The sequence below is a fragment of the Achroia grisella genome, unplaced genomic scaffold (genome assembly GCF_030625045.1).
Source record: "Achroia grisella isolate CSIRO2021 unplaced genomic scaffold, CSIRO_AGI_Agris_v1 utg3972, whole genome shotgun sequence".
Lineage (NCBI taxonomy): Eukaryota > Metazoa > Arthropoda > Insecta > Lepidoptera > Pyralidae > Achroia > Achroia grisella.
In genome coordinates this window covers 485,948-505,542 of record NW_026712838.1, presented here as the reverse complement: position 1 = coordinate 505,542, position 19,595 = coordinate 485,948, and the positions used below count along the sequence as shown (strand labels likewise).

General features: G+C 33.0%; 2 protein-coding genes across 2 annotated transcripts in view; one reads left to right on the top strand and one right to left on the bottom strand.

The window, feature by feature from the left end:
• Window positions 1-1,629: 1,629 nt before the first annotated feature.
• Window positions 1,630-3,458, bottom strand: LOC131844105 (WD repeat-containing protein 82). Its single transcript, XM_059192889.1, has one exon. The coding sequence runs from the start codon at window positions 3,019-3,021 to the stop codon at window positions 2,074-2,076; it is 948 nt and encodes a 315-aa protein (XP_059048872.1). The 5' UTR covers window positions 3,022-3,458; the 3' UTR covers window positions 1,630-2,073.
• A 6,121-nt stretch (window positions 3,459-9,579) lies between these two features.
• Window positions 9,580-19,595, top strand: part of LOC131844096 (chromodomain-helicase-DNA-binding protein 7) — a 28,122-nt gene continuing 18,106 nt past the window's right edge. The window contains exons 1-5 of the mRNA XM_059192873.1: window positions 9,580-9,728; window positions 10,188-10,480; window positions 10,570-10,688; window positions 11,784-11,885; window positions 13,568-19,445. Coding sequence (XP_059048856.1) covers window positions 9,595-9,728; window positions 10,188-10,480; window positions 10,570-10,688; window positions 11,784-11,885; window positions 13,568-19,445 — 6,526 coding nt within the window. The 5' untranslated portion in view covers window positions 9,580-9,594. The remainder of the gene's footprint in view (window positions 9,729-10,187; window positions 10,481-10,569; window positions 10,689-11,783; window positions 11,886-13,567; window positions 19,446-19,595) is intronic.

Sequence of the window (19,595 nt, the reverse complement as noted above, 5' to 3'; positions counted from 1 at the left end):
GTGGAGGTCGACCTGATATGGTACATTGCTAGCAATGGGGTCAACAGTCCACATTACTAACAATCCCCTTTCCCCCTCGGCCGAAGGAGTTCACCCGTTGATATCTGGTCAAAAGCCCTTCCTGAAATTATTTCTTCGGCCCTTTGCCAGTACTAGCGTCGCCAACGCTAGGGGAAGACCTATTTAATGGCGGTCTTTAATCGCCATGTCACAACGCCGTCTTTAGACCTTTGTGGTATTTTATAGAAAGATTCACCCCGCGAACCTCCCACCAAGTCCTGGTAACGCTGCCGCTGTTTGGTCGGGGACTGCTTATTCCACATATTCGCAGCTAACCACCATATCTGATGGCCATTCACTATCCGCCACCTGTGACCCCGTTGGTAGCCTACAGCTCAGCCGCAACATTACATACTATTACTGCTATTACTAAATATTTCACCTAATTTGACGTCATGGTACGATTTTAAACGGGACTGTTTAAGGCCTGCTCTTGAACTGCCCTGCGTAAGGATTGTTTCTTATTTGGTCATAGTAGCCTTCCAGATTTTTATAAGGTAGAAATTATGAATGCCTCGACATTATTACCGATATTTATTTAATACGCAATGACACACAATTGATAAAATATAGGTATTATTAGATGTAGTGGTATTGTACCAAAATGAATTTTTTTATTAACACACATTTCATAAAAGATAGTTCTATTTAAAATATTTACTTGTATGAATAAAAAAAATGTTTTTTTGTAGTTTAATACCGTAAAAATCATTATTATGTACGACAACCATCAAAATGGATTTTTCTGTTATTTAATTCAAAAACAGTAATTAAACTAAATATTTATATACCTAACATTAGTGTATATAAATATTTAGTATCTAGATACAATGATTTCTCTGACAATTGTTATTTCTCTTTTCTATTGGCCTTTGTATCGGGTACGAAATGGACCGGATTATCTTGTCAGTTTTATTTTAGATTTAATTATTTTTTCTATATTATATAAATAATAAATATTTAATATTATATTATATTAAATACTATGTAGTGAAACATGTCATTAAAAAAAGGGAAAGTTGATTATCAATAACAAAATATATGTAATCGATTATATCATATAATATAATCGATTACATATATAATATAATATCCTAGTAGAATAATCGTTTTTTTTAGAGGCTGTCAACTGTAATATAATATCCGATGTTTTTTTATAAAAAAATATTACCAACCAAATTTTGTTTTTTTGATGATTGACTGGAAGATGGTGTGGTGCCGTGCCAACGGTCGGCTGCTGTTTCGTTCCTAGTGGAATGCGATGGAATGAGGAATGGGTTAGTCATAACTAATTAATAAAACAAAAAATTAGTAATGGTTTTTAAAAAAAATTGGTAATTACTAATTTTTTGTTGATACCGCGTGGATTTTTAACTAGGGTATATCATTGATTGAAACAATTCCCCAATTTCAAATTCATTTACATTTTATTTATTAGCAAGCCATTTCCTTGTTTTTACTAAAAGATTATAAAATCGTGGATTAACACTTGAATAGTAACCGGTTATGGTACCTTGTCTAATGTATTCCCTTCTAAATCAACAATAACTATTCTAGATTGTAGGAGGCACAAATAATATATTTAGGAGGACCATTGAATAACTTTAATACTAATTGTAATTACAGTATTTTGAAAATTCTTCTAAACATAAGTTTGATAGTGTATTAGGTAGTAGGTTTGTAATGTAGTTATAAAAAATAAATGGTTTCACATACTTTCAATGTGGTAAAATTTATTAATACCTAATATGATGTAATATTGAATGTCAGACAAAATGTTAGCATTAGAAAAAAAAAACAGTTTTAATAACCATGGTTTTTATACAGCCATGTCTATCAGAGCTGATGTAATAATTTTGGTGGAGTAGCATTTCCTAGCTTAATGTTTTGTTTTGTTCCAGTTTTAACTTTTTGTTCCTCTCAAGTGAAATATTAACTTGTTTTTAAATTTGAAAATTATCATTAAGTACATAGTTTCGTTAGGTAGACACTGAATAAAATAACACATTTAATTCAAACATCATCTATAGTTGGCAACCAGAATGCCATATTTGTACATGCTGAAGCTAACATCATATATTTAGGATTGAATTGAACACACTGTATAGGTGCTGGATGATCTCCATTCAATACACACACTTTATAGCCTGTATCAGCATTCCAAACATGTACTCTGCCATCTGTTGATCCACTAAATATGTACTGTGAATCAGGACTAAATGATGCTTCAATAGGTATTCCTTTGTTATTAAGATGACCAGTGAATGTCTGAAGAGGTGTACCATGATAAGCGTCAACTAGACGGATGATTGATCCATTGGTACTGATCAACATTGTTTTACCATCACGAGAAAACTTCAGTCCTGTCCAATCACATTCTTTTTCTTGATTCAATTTGAATGTTACAAACGGACCTTTGTCAAATGAACGTAGATCGTATAACTTGATGCTCTCCGAGTTTACACCAGCAGCAAATATAAGACCTTCAGGGTCATATGCTGCCACTGGTCTTCCTGATAGATGCATTAATCCTTGACAATTTGGCGAACGAAGGTCCCATAATCGAAGTGTTTTATCCAAGGAACCTGACAAGAAGGTATCCACTACAGGTGACAGACATAGTGTTACTACTTTTTTTGTATGTCCTGGGAAATATCGAATGTATTTATTATCATGAAGTGACAAATATCGTATGGTGTCGTCAACTTTTGTGGAGCTGTGGATTGCAGTATTCTTGGCATGTGTAAAATGTATTAAGTCAACACCATATTTTTTGCTGTTTACTGTAATCACTTGTGTGCCTTTATCGCAGTCATAAATAACAATTTGATCATCTTCACTACACGAAATTAACGTTTCGCCACTAGGAGAAAAATCAATACTATTTATTTTATCTGTATTTTCCCGAAACACTTTGGCAACCTTAAAACTCCTAACAACTTGGTCTACTAATTTCATCATTAAGCAATCTTTTTGTAACTATAATAAAAATTATTTATTGTTACTTTTTTTTACTGTGCGATGCTTTACAATCACAAACACAGATTAGACAGACGCCGCACACTCAATCAATCTATACCACAGAAAGGTATACATACCAACCGCATCCGAATTTTCGTACAGGGATTTTTGCCTTTACTACCAGCATATTTGCATTCTCCTACACGTGGGGACGATATTTTGACCTACAAGAATCGACCAAAATACTAAGATAACAAATTGAGTTAAAGTACGAGATTTATTAGATTATTTATTTCTTCGCAAAAGGCTAAGTGTATTAAGGTTGGCAACTCTTATCACAGATAAGTTAGACCCACAGAAAAAACAAGTAGGCAAAAATAAAATTATAAAAAAATGAAGAACACTCGCCAATGTGCACACACTCTTGTCATCTACGGAGCGAACTAAATAAAAATAATTCCTTGGGTCATGAAACATCTGATTGTTTAAATTATTTAGTTAAGACTTCCTTTGTATTAAAAGTTTTGTAAAATGAAAATATGACATATTATGTACTCAGTAAAGTAAGATATTCCATACAAAACTCATGACTTACGTTGTTTTTTTTTATATTGGTGCAACGCATCGCACGTCTAGCTATCGATAGACATTTCGATTTTAATGTAAGTATAGAGTAGGTAATGTGACGTTCAATAAAAAGCGGCCTTATACATTTTTGTTTATTGAACGATATTATTTTTTGTAACAGTGTTTTCATTTGAATGAAAATAATATGAAATAGTACTTACCGATGATAAGACATTTACCTTTTGATACATTATTAGTTGCACTATATTTGCATTCCAAAATAGCACAATAATTTCGTTCAAAAAGATACAAATTATATTTGTATCTTTTAAACGGGTTTTGTGGGTTATAAAACGCCTATTTCATATGTTAGAACCTAATATTATAAATGTGAAAGTAGGGATGTCTGTTAGGCTTTCATGCAAAAACTACTGAACCGATCATCATAAAATTTTGTACAAATGTTCTTGGATGTATTAAAATGAACATAAGATACTTTTTATTAAAAATAGTAAATATTTTTTATTCAAAGCGAGCTGTTCCGTGGGTAAAAGCTAGTACTATATATTAATCGTCCGGTGAAGTTGTAAAAGCTAGCTTCGGCCAACAGCTTTGAGTCTGAAAAATAAAATCCCATACTATATCTAGATGTAGTGTAGTCTTGCGAAAAAATATATATAGAGGGGATCCGGGCCACGTCGTCGTCGTGTCGTGTGTACACGACAATGTTCTGCTGGTGGCGGTAGTGTAATGTAGCCGGGACAGGTACTTTGCCGTGGTCGATGTTGCAGCACGCAACAGTAATTTGGGTCCTGTAGGCGCAATGCCACAGTGATTCCGGTTGGCCCTATTTATGTCTATTATTCTATTCTTATTATATATTCGTATCTATTATTCTGTATTGTCATGGACTTCTTCATGTCTGCGTCAGTGGTTGTTTCGTTATCGTTGTCATGAGGATTAGTAACGTCCTGTCGTATTTTTATATATAATAGTTATGTAATAAGTCTTACCTTCACTCCAGTAGTTATGTACTATATGTACCTATTTTCAACTTGCGCATGAAGAATGCTGGGAACCGTCTCAATCTTATTTTATATAATTCCTTATAGAGATAACTCTACAAGGTCTAAATGGAGCACAAGGAAACAAGATGATCCATACCTCTGATTCTGATCTTAACATAAGTAGACCTGCTAATTCATGTCAGTGGTTTCCAATTCAAAATTGGCCTCCATACGATCCATAGATCTGAAAGATAACGCAGGTGATGTTGCAATTTGGTACATACTGGCAGCTTATATTGTTTTTATAGCAAAATAATATAATATGGTCAAAATTAAAATACTCTTTGTTGAAATTCCCGCTTCTTGTAAATGGAGATTATTATTTTATCTTGTTGTCAATTTAAAATATAGGTATGTAAATTGTAAATATATGCAGATAAATTATTGGAAAGAAATGCTATACGTTTTAGTTTTTTTTGCTAATACCATTAGAGTTTTATTCGTGGAAATATTAGTTTCTTTGCATAGATACACCGACACATACATACATAGATACACGACCACGGCGATCGAACGTAAATTTCGGAGGCCCATGTTTGTAATGTAGTGGGGTTGTTTAAATTATTGTATTTGTTGGCAACACTTCACCAGTTTACCGAATTGAAACAAAATGGACGTACGGAGTGTAATGGCGTTCTTCAGAATTCTTCAAACAGTGTGAAATATAACTGATTTAAACGTTGAATCTCTAATAATATATCATATAATTAGTATTAATTTTCTCTAATCTATTAAAATCGGTTTATTTAATAAGCTTATTACTTTATCTTTACTGAAGGTTTTGGATCAATCTTGAGTATGGTGTCCATTTTGTGAACAACCTTGTTGTGTGGCGTTTTCGGTAAGTTAATCTTATCTCAGTAGTATCTAATGTTTATTTCTTGTTTATATACATGTTTTTTTTATGTATATTACAGTTTATGGTTAATTTTGTAATATATCTGTCTGGTTAGCTCATGTTGCGGTATCTCCCATTGTTACATACTTTCTATATTCGGGAACTTAAAAAAACATCTACATTTCGTAGATATCATTTTTGTTTTTTGTAATGTAATTTATTGTTATAATATTGTATAAAACATATGTATACTAACACATTTCCTATAGTTTATAAGTTTATAAAACACGAATATGTATCAGGTCCTACAATTTTGTAATGTTCTGTTGTTAGAAGAGAGTTTTAATGTTTAATCTCGTAAGTGGGTTAAATATAAGATCTCAAATTTGATGACTAAAATTGCATGAACTTAGTAGTATTATTTACTTAATATTAATACCTAATTATTTTTTGTTGTCTTTGAAATAGCACATAAAATGTGACTATCATAGGACTCTTGTGTATAAAAAATATCTATGGCCTTATTAAAATTATTACTATTTATGTTTACTTTTACATTTACCCTTTGATGATTTAGCACTACCTGCGCTATTGACACTGTAAATTTAGGTAATTATGTTTACATCTACAAATTAAATTTTTTATTTCCGTCAATGATTTAAAATGACATGCGGAAGGCTATATAGCCTTATGGTACAACTATTAGGAGAGAGAGAGAGAGAGCTGCAATAACAATTGCATACTGAGGAATCTAATTGATTTAAAATTAAAAGTAAGTAACAAGATATTGATTTTAGAAATTATTATTGACATTTTTCTATACAAAATATTGTTACATGGATTGTCTGAATTTGCTTCATAATGAAATTATTGCATAGTTATATGTCCTTGCTACTATGAAAATAGAAAACACAGTTAAAGAGTTGAATAATAATAATAGGCTGGTGAAGGATAAGGTAATTAAAAAATAGATCATTTAGCATGGCTAATTCATCAGGAATGAACTATGATATTTTCACGAAATTTGAGTACATGTGCAATTGTTAAGCGTCATATAGAGTTTAAGGAATACTAATGTGTTAATTATCCAGAAAATGGGACTGTATTGCATAATTTAATTAACTTTATTATTAAATATTATGTTTCTATTCTTATTTATTACTTAACTAGGTGACAAAAATTTTATATCCATCATTATTGGCTGGAAATAAAAAACATTACTATGACATTTATAGGCTCCAGTTGTTTTATATACACTATGGAACTGACTATGAATACAAATACTTGAAACACATAAAATGAAGATACTTATATAATTATAGATATTAGATTTGGTCACTTTGTGGTGCATATGTATTTCCCCTGATATAAAAAAATAACTAGGGAGAGCCTAGAGATACTAAGGAGAGATTAAAGAAATGACAAAAACACACATTTGTTGCAAAACAGTGTATTTATTGTAATAATAATTGAAACATACACATTGTTCACATTCAACATACAATATACAATAATTTATTGATTAAATAACAATACCTACCACTTACAAGATAAACTTTTTAAACTATTGCCATAAACCAGTTTACTGGCAGTGTATTGAATAAGTACATCATTTTAATCACTTTTATGTGCAATGTTAATAACATTCTTTAGCACCAGTGTGTCAAATTGTCATTAAATAATATATTTTTACAAATAAATTATGTATAAAATATGTTTGAATTTGTATTTAAGTATATATTTGGATTAAAAAACCATTATGATATACTTATTAAAGATATTATATAAAATAAAAAAATTTAGTAATTAGGAGGGGACAGCGGAGTATACATTTATGAATACTTTGAAATTATTTAACATTAAAAGAGAGTATTCTTCATTACTTAAACATACAGTAACAATCATTATAGGTTAACATAACATTAAATTTGTCTGCAAACATCTGAATTCAAATACCTTATATTCACTCATTTACCAGATGTCTTTGTCCAGAAAAAATATGGCATAAAAGGTTTCATAAATGCTTTTTGGTTGCCAAAAAAAAATATATTGTAACATTTTTATCTGGTGGAAATCTATTTAAATTTTAAACATTTCGTAGAATATGTAAAAAAATAAAACAAGAATTTGTTAAAAAAAATTTCATCATGAACATGTTAGGCATGTAATGTTATAGTAACGAAAGTTTATTAAGATCACATCTTGCTGCTGATACATTCCAACATGTTCACACAGAGAGAAATTACACTGTGTTCTGTCTACCAAAGACATACATAACTTACAGTAATGACATTAAGAATATATAAAACATTTCTTTGCATTGGGTATTGAGAACATTATTAAAAGGAGCAAAATAAAATGAGTCAACATTTCAAGGGTGAATCTCACAAAAAAATGCATTTTTTTCTGTAATGGTTGAAACTTTCATCATATAATAAGCAATGATTATTGCCTAATTTCCTCATGATGTAGTAGAAATTCAAACTGTAAAATAACATTTACTAAATACATTGACTTAAATACATAGAAAATAAACCTTTTTATTTTAAATATAACTCTCACGTTTAATTTACATTAATATTAGTTTTGTATTATAAGGCAAGATGTGGAGACATGACATTAAAGTCCTCCAGAATGGCAATGCATGAGAAGTATGATGATAGTCTGGTTGAGGATTGCCAGCTTATTTGCCATTCTAAAGTCTCATAATCTAAGTTGCATAAAATATTATTAGTGTAATTTTTAGATTTCCATAATTGTTGTAATAATGATATATTTATCATATGTTTTGTAGATTTTAGCAGAAAATATAAATCATTAAATTAAGATGTTTGATTGTCTGTATTTTTGGATTGATTTGACAGGAAATGTGCATTAGGACTTGTTAATGAATATAAATAATAGGAAACATTTAGGATATGCCAGCCAGACATATGAATGATGAACACGAACCTTTTGTTTTCAGTACAACTTCAAGAAATTTGCTGTTTAACTGAACGGGAGAAGTTGTATCGCTTTATGTTGAAGTCTAATCATAAGCGTATAGCTTTTCCCCTTAGTTATACAGGCATAAGCTTCAATGAAAGTACAGAAGAATCTTCTAACTTTACTTGTATTAAGGGTATCATTTTGTTGATTATGTGACATTTTAATAATTACCTAAACAAACAGTTTAGGTAATTATTAGATTTCCTTCTATATCACAAACATATAATAATTATCGAATTATGACTTTCCTATTTTGTTTTATTTGTTAAGTGTTTTAGTAGTTTATCACATGTTCCACATATCATTTTTTATTATCATTTTCACTGTGATTGTCATTCTGAGACAGCATCATCTTAAAATATTAAATAAAGTTGTTTTATTTTATGAATATTTTTGGACATGTTTGATTCTGTACAAATGGATACATATATATATATATATATATATATGATTTCCACTATGTTTTGTCACCATTATACTGAATTGTCATAAATTATTCCCAGAAAATGCACTTTTTACATGAAGACAAAACATAATATACTTTGTCCTTATGAAGCTTAAGAATTAAAGAACCAATAGCTGAAATTCAGGATTATTTATGAAGTGTATTGAGAGTATGACAATCACAGGTTGTTATAATATACAATATATAACATACAATATATAATGCATAATATTATATTGTTGTATGTTATAATAAAATCGTAAACTCCATGTCTATATCTTTTATTTTAGAACCCTACTTATGGCACCATTAAAATTGAATTTTGAAAATGAAGTAACCCCTTTAAAATGTTTAAATAATTTGATACTTGTTTGTACTGATGTAATGATTCTACATTACATAAGTACAAAAAACAAATCTGCCCGTTTCATTGTTTTAATCTAATTGGTTTGGTTTCTAGAAGTGCTCAACATATAGATACGGCTCCTTTCCGATTTTAATATCTCGTTTCATTATACCCAATGTACTTCACATTTGAGATAAGTAGCGACAGTAATTTTTTTTTTTTTAAATAAATAGTTTTTTAATATTCCAGAATAAAATGGACACACCAATTTTTTGTTGTTCACTGCAACACAAAATAATCTTAATTCACTCGTAATTGAGTGATGGACTCATATAACTTATTTGGTGATGATGGAAGCGGTATGTTGGAAGGACTTACTGATCTTGGTGGAACAGACAGCTTTGCTGGTGGCTCATCATCTTCAGTAGCTGATAATAAGGATGCTACAGAAAACAGGTGTTTAATATTACGAATTCTTCCTAATATTATAAACGAGATATTTTTTGAGTATGGATGATAGATGGATGCATGTTTGTTACTCTTTCACGCAAAAACTACTGAACGGATTTTTAGCTTATACGTCACATACACTATCTCTCAGCTATTCCGAGGTCCAAACGCAGTTTGTAAGTCAGTCTCCTCTTATAAGAAAATAATCAGATATTTAGTAACATACATCGAATACAGTTTATACAACAATCTCCCTTTATGGCCTAATAGTAAACAAAAGGTAAAAATATGTTCATTCTATTATATTACAAAAAATAACTATGTGTAGTTTTTTTTTGTGTAGTTAAAAACTCTGATTACTTTGGCTATTGATAGCTCTGTGAGATAGATATGTCCACGGTTGTTAATGTTACATTACTGTAGATTTATTTTTCAATCGTATTTATATATATATATTTTTTTTAGTTATAGGCAGACATACAACCAAGGTGGTGTAACGCAAGAAGCTTCAATTCAGAAACTAGCCACATTTGGCGGGAGTTCTGGTAGCATACCTAATAGTGCCCAACCAGGTCCACCACCAGGAGCTGGACCGCCAGGTCCAGAATATCATGATTATGGCAATTATCCTCCTCGCCCTCGGTTACCTCAGCCGCCACATGCACCACTACATCCATCACATCATGTACATCCTTCACACTCGTATCCTGGATATCATCCTGGACCAGACCCAATGTACACTATGCCTGAACAAACAGGTATATATATATATATATATGTATGTCCAGTATATTTAATGAAAGTTAATCTAATTTTTGTGTTTATTAAAAATATTGTATGATAACAGGTATTGGGGATATGGGTGTGTGGTCTGGTGCACCAGGAGGTAATAGATACGCTCCGATCGCGGGCTACAGACATTCTTATGAACACCAGCAAAAGATACATCAATACACTCCACAACAGGTAAAGTGTTCATTACTTAATGGATTTATGTTATATTATTTAATTCAGCTACAATTAGCATGTGTGAGATCACAAATAGTCGGTGTGGAAACTTGACCACCATTAGGACCTTCTGTAAAGGCGATTTCGAATTCCGACCGTTATTGAGTCTACAAAGTGTTTCGTCTCTGAACGAGGCATCATCAGGCATTGAATAGAGTTCGGATATAGCTTATAAGCCTAGTGTTGAACAGCAATTGTTGATGTATATACATGTGTAACTGCAATTATTGTTCGTTTGTCTCGCCAAAACTAACGTCGATTACTATATTATTATATTTTGTATATAGATAGTTTATTCCTTACATATTTCTTTTTTTTATGTTAGTGTTGTGTATTCTACTAATTTTCACAATAAATTCTATTCTAAATTACCAGAAAGCAACTGCCTATTACTTCTATGGAGATCATCAACGGACTTATGCTATGTATATATATTAATTATTCTTTTCAATTAGTCAGTCTTTATAAGGGGTCCCAGAACTCAACAAGCCGCAACGGAGTGACATGATTCATTGTAACCATCATGAGAAAAATCTGAAAAATATCTAACCCATTTAAGAAAAACCTAGAAATTTGGTCAAACTGTAACCATTTATCTGTTATTTGGGTTAATTTTTATTATTTTTGTTCATTTAGACTTTGAAACCGTGACTGTACATAAATAACATTAGAACCATAGTCAAAAATAAAGACACATATGCCCCAAGTTTTCTAGTATTAAGACTGTTAAACCATGAAATTTCAAATTTTCAAAATTTATCGACTTTGAAAGTTTCCTTTAAAATTCCTTTAAAAAAAGTGTACTATAAAGAACCTTGGAAAGTGCCATGAAAAGTTCGCGCATTTAATGAGGATTGTAAAATGCGAACTGCCATGAATATGGCTTTTACCCTCAGGTAAAGGCCTCCTCCATTTTCCGCCGATTTCCGAAAAAATAATAAAAATAAACCAAAAGTATAATGTTTGAAATATATTATGTGGAAGTTAAAGCTATAATAATAATAATAATAAAAAATATTATATTATATCTACGTATATGTGTGTGTATTTCAGAGTTCTGGTATAGGCGGTCTTCAGGCACAGAATGGAACATATTTACCGCGGCAGCCTCATTTCTCCCAGCCTACGTCACAACAAATTTATGGACAACAACAGGTAATTATTATATTATACAAGCTTAACAGTTTTTTGCACAACTGACAACATTTGGTCCATTTATGATAGCGATGAAAGGGATTTACGAGGGACGAGGGCTACTAAGTTCGCGGCCTAAGGCACTTAACGATGACTAATCATCTCGCTAATATAACGATATTAGCGATAACTGATAGCGGGAAACATTGTTAGTATAAATAGAGGGTATTTTTCATTTTGGTTCATAAAAACTTTACCTGTGAAACAAGTAACAACACGATGTCAATAGGAACTGGAAATTCGTGCAATTTGGAGCATCGCGCCGCGATTAAGTTCCTCGCTAAAAAAGGAAAAACACTGAAAGAAAATTTTAAAGAGATGTCGTCAGTTCTTCAGGATTCTTCACCTTCATACACGATGGTTAAAAAATGGGCTCGGTTATTTCAACAAGGCAGAGATACGTCAAAACGATAGCCCTGTGACGGTCTTGACCAAAAACGTCAAAAATGTGTAAAAAATAGATCTAGTCGATCGTAGAATTAAACTGTGGCAGATAGCTGAAGAGTTACAGATAAGCAAAAAACGAGTTGGAGATATTTTGCACAATCATTTGCACATGAAAAAAATTTGTGCGCGTTGGGTACCGCAAATGCTCAAACCGCTCGACAAGCAGCGACGGATAGAGAGCTGTAAAGATTATTTGGAATTGTCAGCCCGATTTGGATGATATCTGTAATCGTATTGTGACTGTCGATGAAACGTGGATCCGTCAATACGATCTAGAGTCCAAACAAGAGTCAATGCCATGGATAAAAAAGGGAGAAAGGCCACCAAAGAAGTTCAAAGTGGAAAAGTCGGCATCCAAGCTCATGGCTTCCATTTTCTGGGATAGCGATAGAATTTTATAATTAATTACTTAATAACTAAAATATGCTAATTTACTGGCTCAGGCCCATGAGATAATCGTTGAGAAAAGACGTGGGAATTTGGCGCGTGGGGTGCTCTTTCTGCAACGCACCCGTTCACACGGCTCGGGTTCCGAAGGATGCCTTAAAATTCACGGGATTTGGAGAAATTGACCAACCTTCCTTATTTCAAATTTAAAAATGAAGCTATGAAGACGAAGATTTTCGGATGACAATGAGATGAAGGCGGCCGTAGATAGTCATTTTGAGAAGAAAGTTAAAGGATATTTATTTGCCGATATCAAAGCACTATATTCACGTTGTGAAAAGCGTATGTATTGAAAAATAAAATACATAAAGTTATAATTTTTCATTAACTAAGGCCGCGAATTTATTAGCCGCCCTTCGTATGTATATTTTAAGTGAACAAAATTAAAATTATTTCCTTATTAAAAAAAATAAATCTGATATTTATCAACTGTAAAATCTGAAATTATAATTATACTATTATAATTCTTTATAAAGAATAGTAGAAATGTTTTAATTAGCACATTTTTTTATCTATACTGGATTACTTTTTATCATTTGTAAACATATATGGTTTAATACATACGTGATCTGAATGTTAAAGAAGTAATCTGGTAAGAAGTATATATATATATATATACCACAGGCTATATTTTATAATGAAATTAAATGGGAGAAACCGCGGGCACAGCTAGTGTTTACAATATTTGTTAAAAAAAACTCTAGTTTGTGAGACAAATTCTCACTTTATCGTTTTTTTTTTCATTTCAGAATTATCCTAATTATACGCAAATGCATCCCCCAGCAGCATCGCGTATAGGTCAACATCCTACTTACCACCAACAAATGGAAGTAAATCCTCATCAATATGGAATGCCTCATGGTCAACAAAGTCATACTTCGTTGCCTCAACATCAACCACACCAAAATATGGCTAGCCATGCAAGTGGTTTGGGTCCTGGCATCCAGAATCATCCAAATGTTCATCTTCATCATCCTAGTGCAGCTCCTCTTCATCATGTGCCGCGTCAACCTCCAGTACCACCTTCTTCTGTGGCTCCCTCACACCCAGTCCCTTCAAACATACCTTATGCATCACCTCATCATTCCGTTCCAATGAATTACCAACCTCATCAGGTTCAACATCCTTTAGATGTTAATGTTACAAATCAATATAATCCAGTGAAACCTACTGGTATAGAAACTGGAAGCCCCCAGTATCGTCCAGCATTTCCACAATTATCGCCTCAAATGTCGCCACGAGCGCAAATGTCTCCACGACAGCAACAAGCACCGCAGTTGTCTCCAAGACCTGTAATGTCACCAGTGAAAGGACCTAGTGCATCTCCTCATGCATCTCGCAATGTGGTTCAGACGTCATCCGCAACTGGTCCTTCATCCACGGCGGGCTCATTTACATCTCAGAATACTTTACAAGCTTTAGAACAAATGGTTTTACCTACCGGCACAGAGTATCCATTTCAACGGAATCCTTCACCAGCTATCAGTCATATAGTTTCTTCTCCCTCACAATGGGGTCAAACAAAAATAGCCACTTTAGGTAATATTACACCAATGGAGAGCAGTGATCAAACTACAAAGCCTCCAGAGCCTAATTCCTCTATTCCGCCTGTATTAAAATCTGAACTGGTGAATAAAAGTATTCCAGTTTCCTCATCAAATGTTGAAGTTAAAAACATAGAAAAGACAGAAAACGAACATGAAAGACCGTCTGATAATTTAAGTTCGCCCTCGTTTAAACAACCAACTGCCATGACTAATATTTCAAAGGATAGCATATCCGGTAGTTCTATGACTACTAATTTAAATTCATCTTGCGTTCCCACTGAAGAACCGGATGCGCAGGATAAATTACCTCATACAAATCAAGTTAAAGAAATAATTACCGAATTAAAAGAAGAAGAAAAAATAGAAAAGAATTCTGATGTTCTTCAAAAAAATGATCAAACACAAGAGACTAAACAATATTCTAATGAGACTGTAAATAAACCAACTAATGTTGAAACTTCAATTACTCAAGGACTATCATTACCACCTTCGTCAATGAAAAATGTAGTTAATCCCGTTACTGATTCTTCTCAACTAAATGTCTCACATCACATGAACGTGCCAATGCATCCTCCGCCTTTAAGTGGTACAACGAATTCTGCGAATCAGTACGATAACATAACAAATTTAAATGTCAGTCGAAATCAAAATTATCCAGCTAATAATGTGCAAAATGCTTCAACTAATTTGCCGAATATATTACCACCGACTCTTCCGTCAAATTTGCAGTCTAATACAAATTCTATTCCTTCAACTTTTGAAAGTGGAACTACTGCTGTAACCCAATCTGTACCTAACGGGCAACAAAATCATTCTATTCAACCCGGAAATTTATCAAATCCTGTGACTTCAAGTTTACCGGTTCATAATCAACAGAATAATTTAAGTTGTATACCGTCAGTCATGCCTAGTATGCAGACAAATATTCAACCACCAACAATGTCTAATGTACCCAGTAATATGTCTATCGTTCCACCAAATACGTCTACAAATATACCTAATGTGCCAGTAGGAATGTCTCTTAATGTCCCAACCATACATTCCAATATGGGACCTTCGATCCAGACAATCCCAAACATACCCCATAACATGCCTCATAATCCAAATATAATTATTATGGGAACAAATACTATGCCGCACCCTAACATGCCCGGTATGTATCCCGCATCACATCACCAAGAAAGATTATCTTTACAGCAACAGATTCAAGAAATTTATTGTTTACCACCGTCGACTGAAAATCAGGAAAAAGTTCGATGTTTACAAGAAAGATTAGCTTTATTACAGCAACACGAAACAAATGACAAGTGTAATGGTAGTCCTAATTGTCTATTACAAAATCCTCTTTATGGTTCAAAAATGGTTGAAAGTCCACAAGTAACCAGTACAACCGGACGTGGGAGAGGTAAGGGTCCTACAAAACCAAGAAAACCAAGAGTAAAGAAGGAAAAGAATATAAGCATGGCTCCTCTAGATCAATTGCCTGTTTCCGAAGATTGTGTAACAGCTGGTACGGGACTGCAAAGCAATTCGGAACTGGACATAGAGTTAAATGAAGAAATTGCAAATCTTGATAGTAGTGCTTTATCAGTAAATGCTCTTAGTAGCGGAAAAATTAAAAAACCAAGAGGTCCTCGAAAGAATAAGGAAAGAAAACCTCGAACACCTAAAGAACCCAAGCCCACTAAACTGACAGAAGATAAACCAGTGAAACAGCGAAAGAAACGGGAACCCAAAGATCCTAACGCTCCGAAACGTAGAAGAAATATAAAAAAAGATGCACCTGAAATTCTGGCAGATACAACAACGAGTTATGATTTGTTAGAAAAAAATAATGTTGACAATAATTCAAGTGAAATCTCTGTGAACAAAAATATTAACACCAATGTCACTAAAACTAATACAACTTCAGAATTGCCAGGTTTAGATGAAAGTATAGTTACAGATTTTGATGACATACCTGTTTCTAAAATTGCAATCAAAGATTTATTAGAAGAAGCAGAGGCAAAAAGAGAATGTGAAAAAGATGAGGAGGCTGATTCTATGAATCAAAAGAAACGTTCAACGAAAAAACGGGCTTCATCGGGCGGCAGCTGTAAAAAAATGTCGATAAGAAAAACGCCTGGTGGTCGTAAAAAGAAGCGTGGTGGATTAATTCCGGATTCTGATGGTGAACCCGATGATATGATGTCCACTCCTCCGCCGTCTCCACCGCCGGAGGGAGATGACAGTTTAAAAAGACGTTCGGCTCGAAATACTCAGCGTAAAAAATATACCGATGATGTTATGTTACGATTATCAGACGATGAGTTTACAATTACAACTCCCAGAATCGAAAAAGATTTTAAGCCAGACGAATTATCTGCTGAAACCAAAGAAAATATTAAACTTGAGGGCACACCTAAGCCTAATTATATGTATGTGAATACCACTGAAGAGGATTCTATGATAGTTCAACATGTCTTGGCATGCCGAATGGGAAAAAGAGAATTAAAAATAGATCTTAGTAGTGACGTAGTGCCAATAATTGAAAAAGAGGAGGCGACAGTGATTACGGACGAGAAATCTCCATCGTCCAGTCAGCCCTCAGTCGTTGTTAATGATAGTAATGAAGTTTCTGTTCAGGAAACAGCAACGTTATCAGAGCCAAAAGAAAAAGATGAGTCTGAAGTCTTAGATGAAACATCCAAACAGATTAATATTAAACCAAGTAATACGGCGGATAAAGAAAATGCTGAGTCAAAAAACAAGAAACCTGTTATGATTGATGTTGAGGAATATTTTGTTAAATACAGAAACTTTTCATATTTACACTGTGAATGGAAAACGGAAGAAGAATTATACAAAGGTGACAAAAGAATATTCTCAAAAATAAAACGATTTAAACAAAAACAAGCTCAACAAATGAATATATTTGAACTTTTTGATGACGAGCCATTTAATCCTGATTATATTGAAGTGGAGAGGATTCTAGATATGTCGGAAAACCAAGACCCTGCGAATAATACAGTGGTTAAACATTATTTAGTAAAGTGGAAAAGTTTACAATATGAAGATAGTACATGGGAGCTGGAAGAAGACATAGACGTTGACAAAATAAAGCAATTTAAACTATTTACCGAAATACCACCCAAAGAGAAATGGAAATTTAAGAAAAGGCCATCTGCTGATCATTGGGTACAACTTAAGGAATCACCTTTATATAAAGGTGGTAACACACTAAGACCTTATCAACTAGAAGGACTCAATTGGTTGCTATTTTCTTGGCATAACAACCGCAATTGTATCTTAGCAGATGAAATGGGACTTGGTAAAACTATACAAAGTTTAACATTTGTTAATTCTACTTGGGAGTATGGTATCAGAGGTCCCTTTCTTATTATAGCTCCGTTGTCGACTATACCTAACTGGCAAAGGGAATTTGAAGCATGGACAGAAATGAATGTTGTTGTATACCACGGTTCACAGCAAAGTAAAAGTATGTTACAAGAATATGAATTTTATTATAAAAATGAAGATGGGGAACCAATTAAAGAAATAACAAAGTTCAATGTCCTTATTACGACTTTTGAAATAATTGTCACTGATTTCCAAGAGCTTAAATCGTTTAACTGGCGGATTTGTGTTATAGATGAGGCTCATAGACTAAAAAATCGTAACTGTAAATTATTAGAAGGCTTGAGACAGCTTCATTTGGAACATAGAGTTTTGTTATCTGGAACACCTTTACAGAATAATGTAAACGAATTATTTTCATTGCTTAACTTTTTGGAACCTTCTCAGTTTTCTAGCAGTGATGCTTTTCTTAATGAATTTGGTCAATTGAAAACTGAATCAGAAGTGTTAAAATTACAGGCTTTATTAAAGCCAATGATGTTAAGAAGACTAAAAGAAGATGTTGAGAAAACGTTAGCACCTAAAGAGGAAACAATAATTGAAGTTGAATTAACTAATATTCAGAAAAAATATTATAGGGCAATATTAGAAAGAAATTTTAGTTTTTTGCAAAAAGGAACTGCATCGGCTGCAAATATTCCCAATTTAATGAATACCATGATGGAACTTAGAAAGTGTTGTATTCATCCATATTTGCTTAATGGTGCGGAAGATCAGATTCAATTTGATTACAAGCAAACTTATGGAGAAGATAAAGAAGCTTACTATAAAGCTCTTATACAATCTTCGGGTAAAATGGTTTTAGTTGACAAATTATTGCCTAAATTAAAAGCTGGTGGTCATAGAGTTTTAATATTTAGCCAAATGGTTAGATGTCTCGATATATTAGAAGATTATTTGTTGTTTCGAAAATATCCTTTTGAAAGAATTGACGGCCGCATTAGAGGTAACCTACGGCAAGAAGCTATTGATAGGTTCTCTAAACCAGATTCAGATAGATTTGTGTTTTTGTTATGCACTAAAGCTGGAGGTTTAGGGATAAATCTAACTGCTGCGGATACTGTTATAATATATGACAGTGATTGGAATCCTCAGAATGATTTACAAGCTCAAGCTCGTTGTCACCGCATTGGTCAACAAAAAATGGTTAAAATTTATAGGTTAATATGTCGTAACACTTATGAAAGAGAAATGTTTGATAAAGCTTCTTTAAAGCTGGGCCTTGACAAAGCGATATTGCAAAGTATGAATACAACACAAGGAAAAGAGACAGGCCTTAAGCAACTGTCAAAGAAAGAAATAGAAGACTTGTTAAAAAAGGGCGCATATGGAGCTGTAATGGATGAGGACAATGCTGGTGACAAATTTTGTGAAGAAGACATAGAGATGATATTGGCTCGTAGAACTCAAGTTATTCAAATGGAGTCCGAAAAAGGTTCTACATTTTCAAAAGCAAGTTTTGCTGCTACTGACCAAAGGTCAGATATTGATATTAGAGATCCTGATTTTTGGAACAAGTGGGCTAAAAAGGCCGAAATAGACACAACGGAAAAAAAAGAGGATGAAGATTTGATCGTTACTGAACCTCGAAAACGAACTGTTATTAAACGATATGGTCATGATGATGGACCTATGGAAATGTCAGATATGGAAGTGACCCCAGATTCCGACGAGGATGAAGAAGGTAAACATTTCAGTTAATCAGTCAGTACTTACCCCAAATCATACGATAAACCACTTTCGTCCGACTTTGATGTTGCCGCGACATAATTATTATATATTTCATGTAACAGATTCAGGCGTCGCACTGTCAAATGTTCTTGTCTTCTAAGTT

What these genes read in the sequence shown, in the direction of transcription:
- LOC131844105 (XM_059192889.1), bottom strand. Translation starts at nt 3,021, where the DNA reads ATGATGAAATTAGTAGACCAAGTTGTTAGGAGTTTTAAGGTTGCCAAA.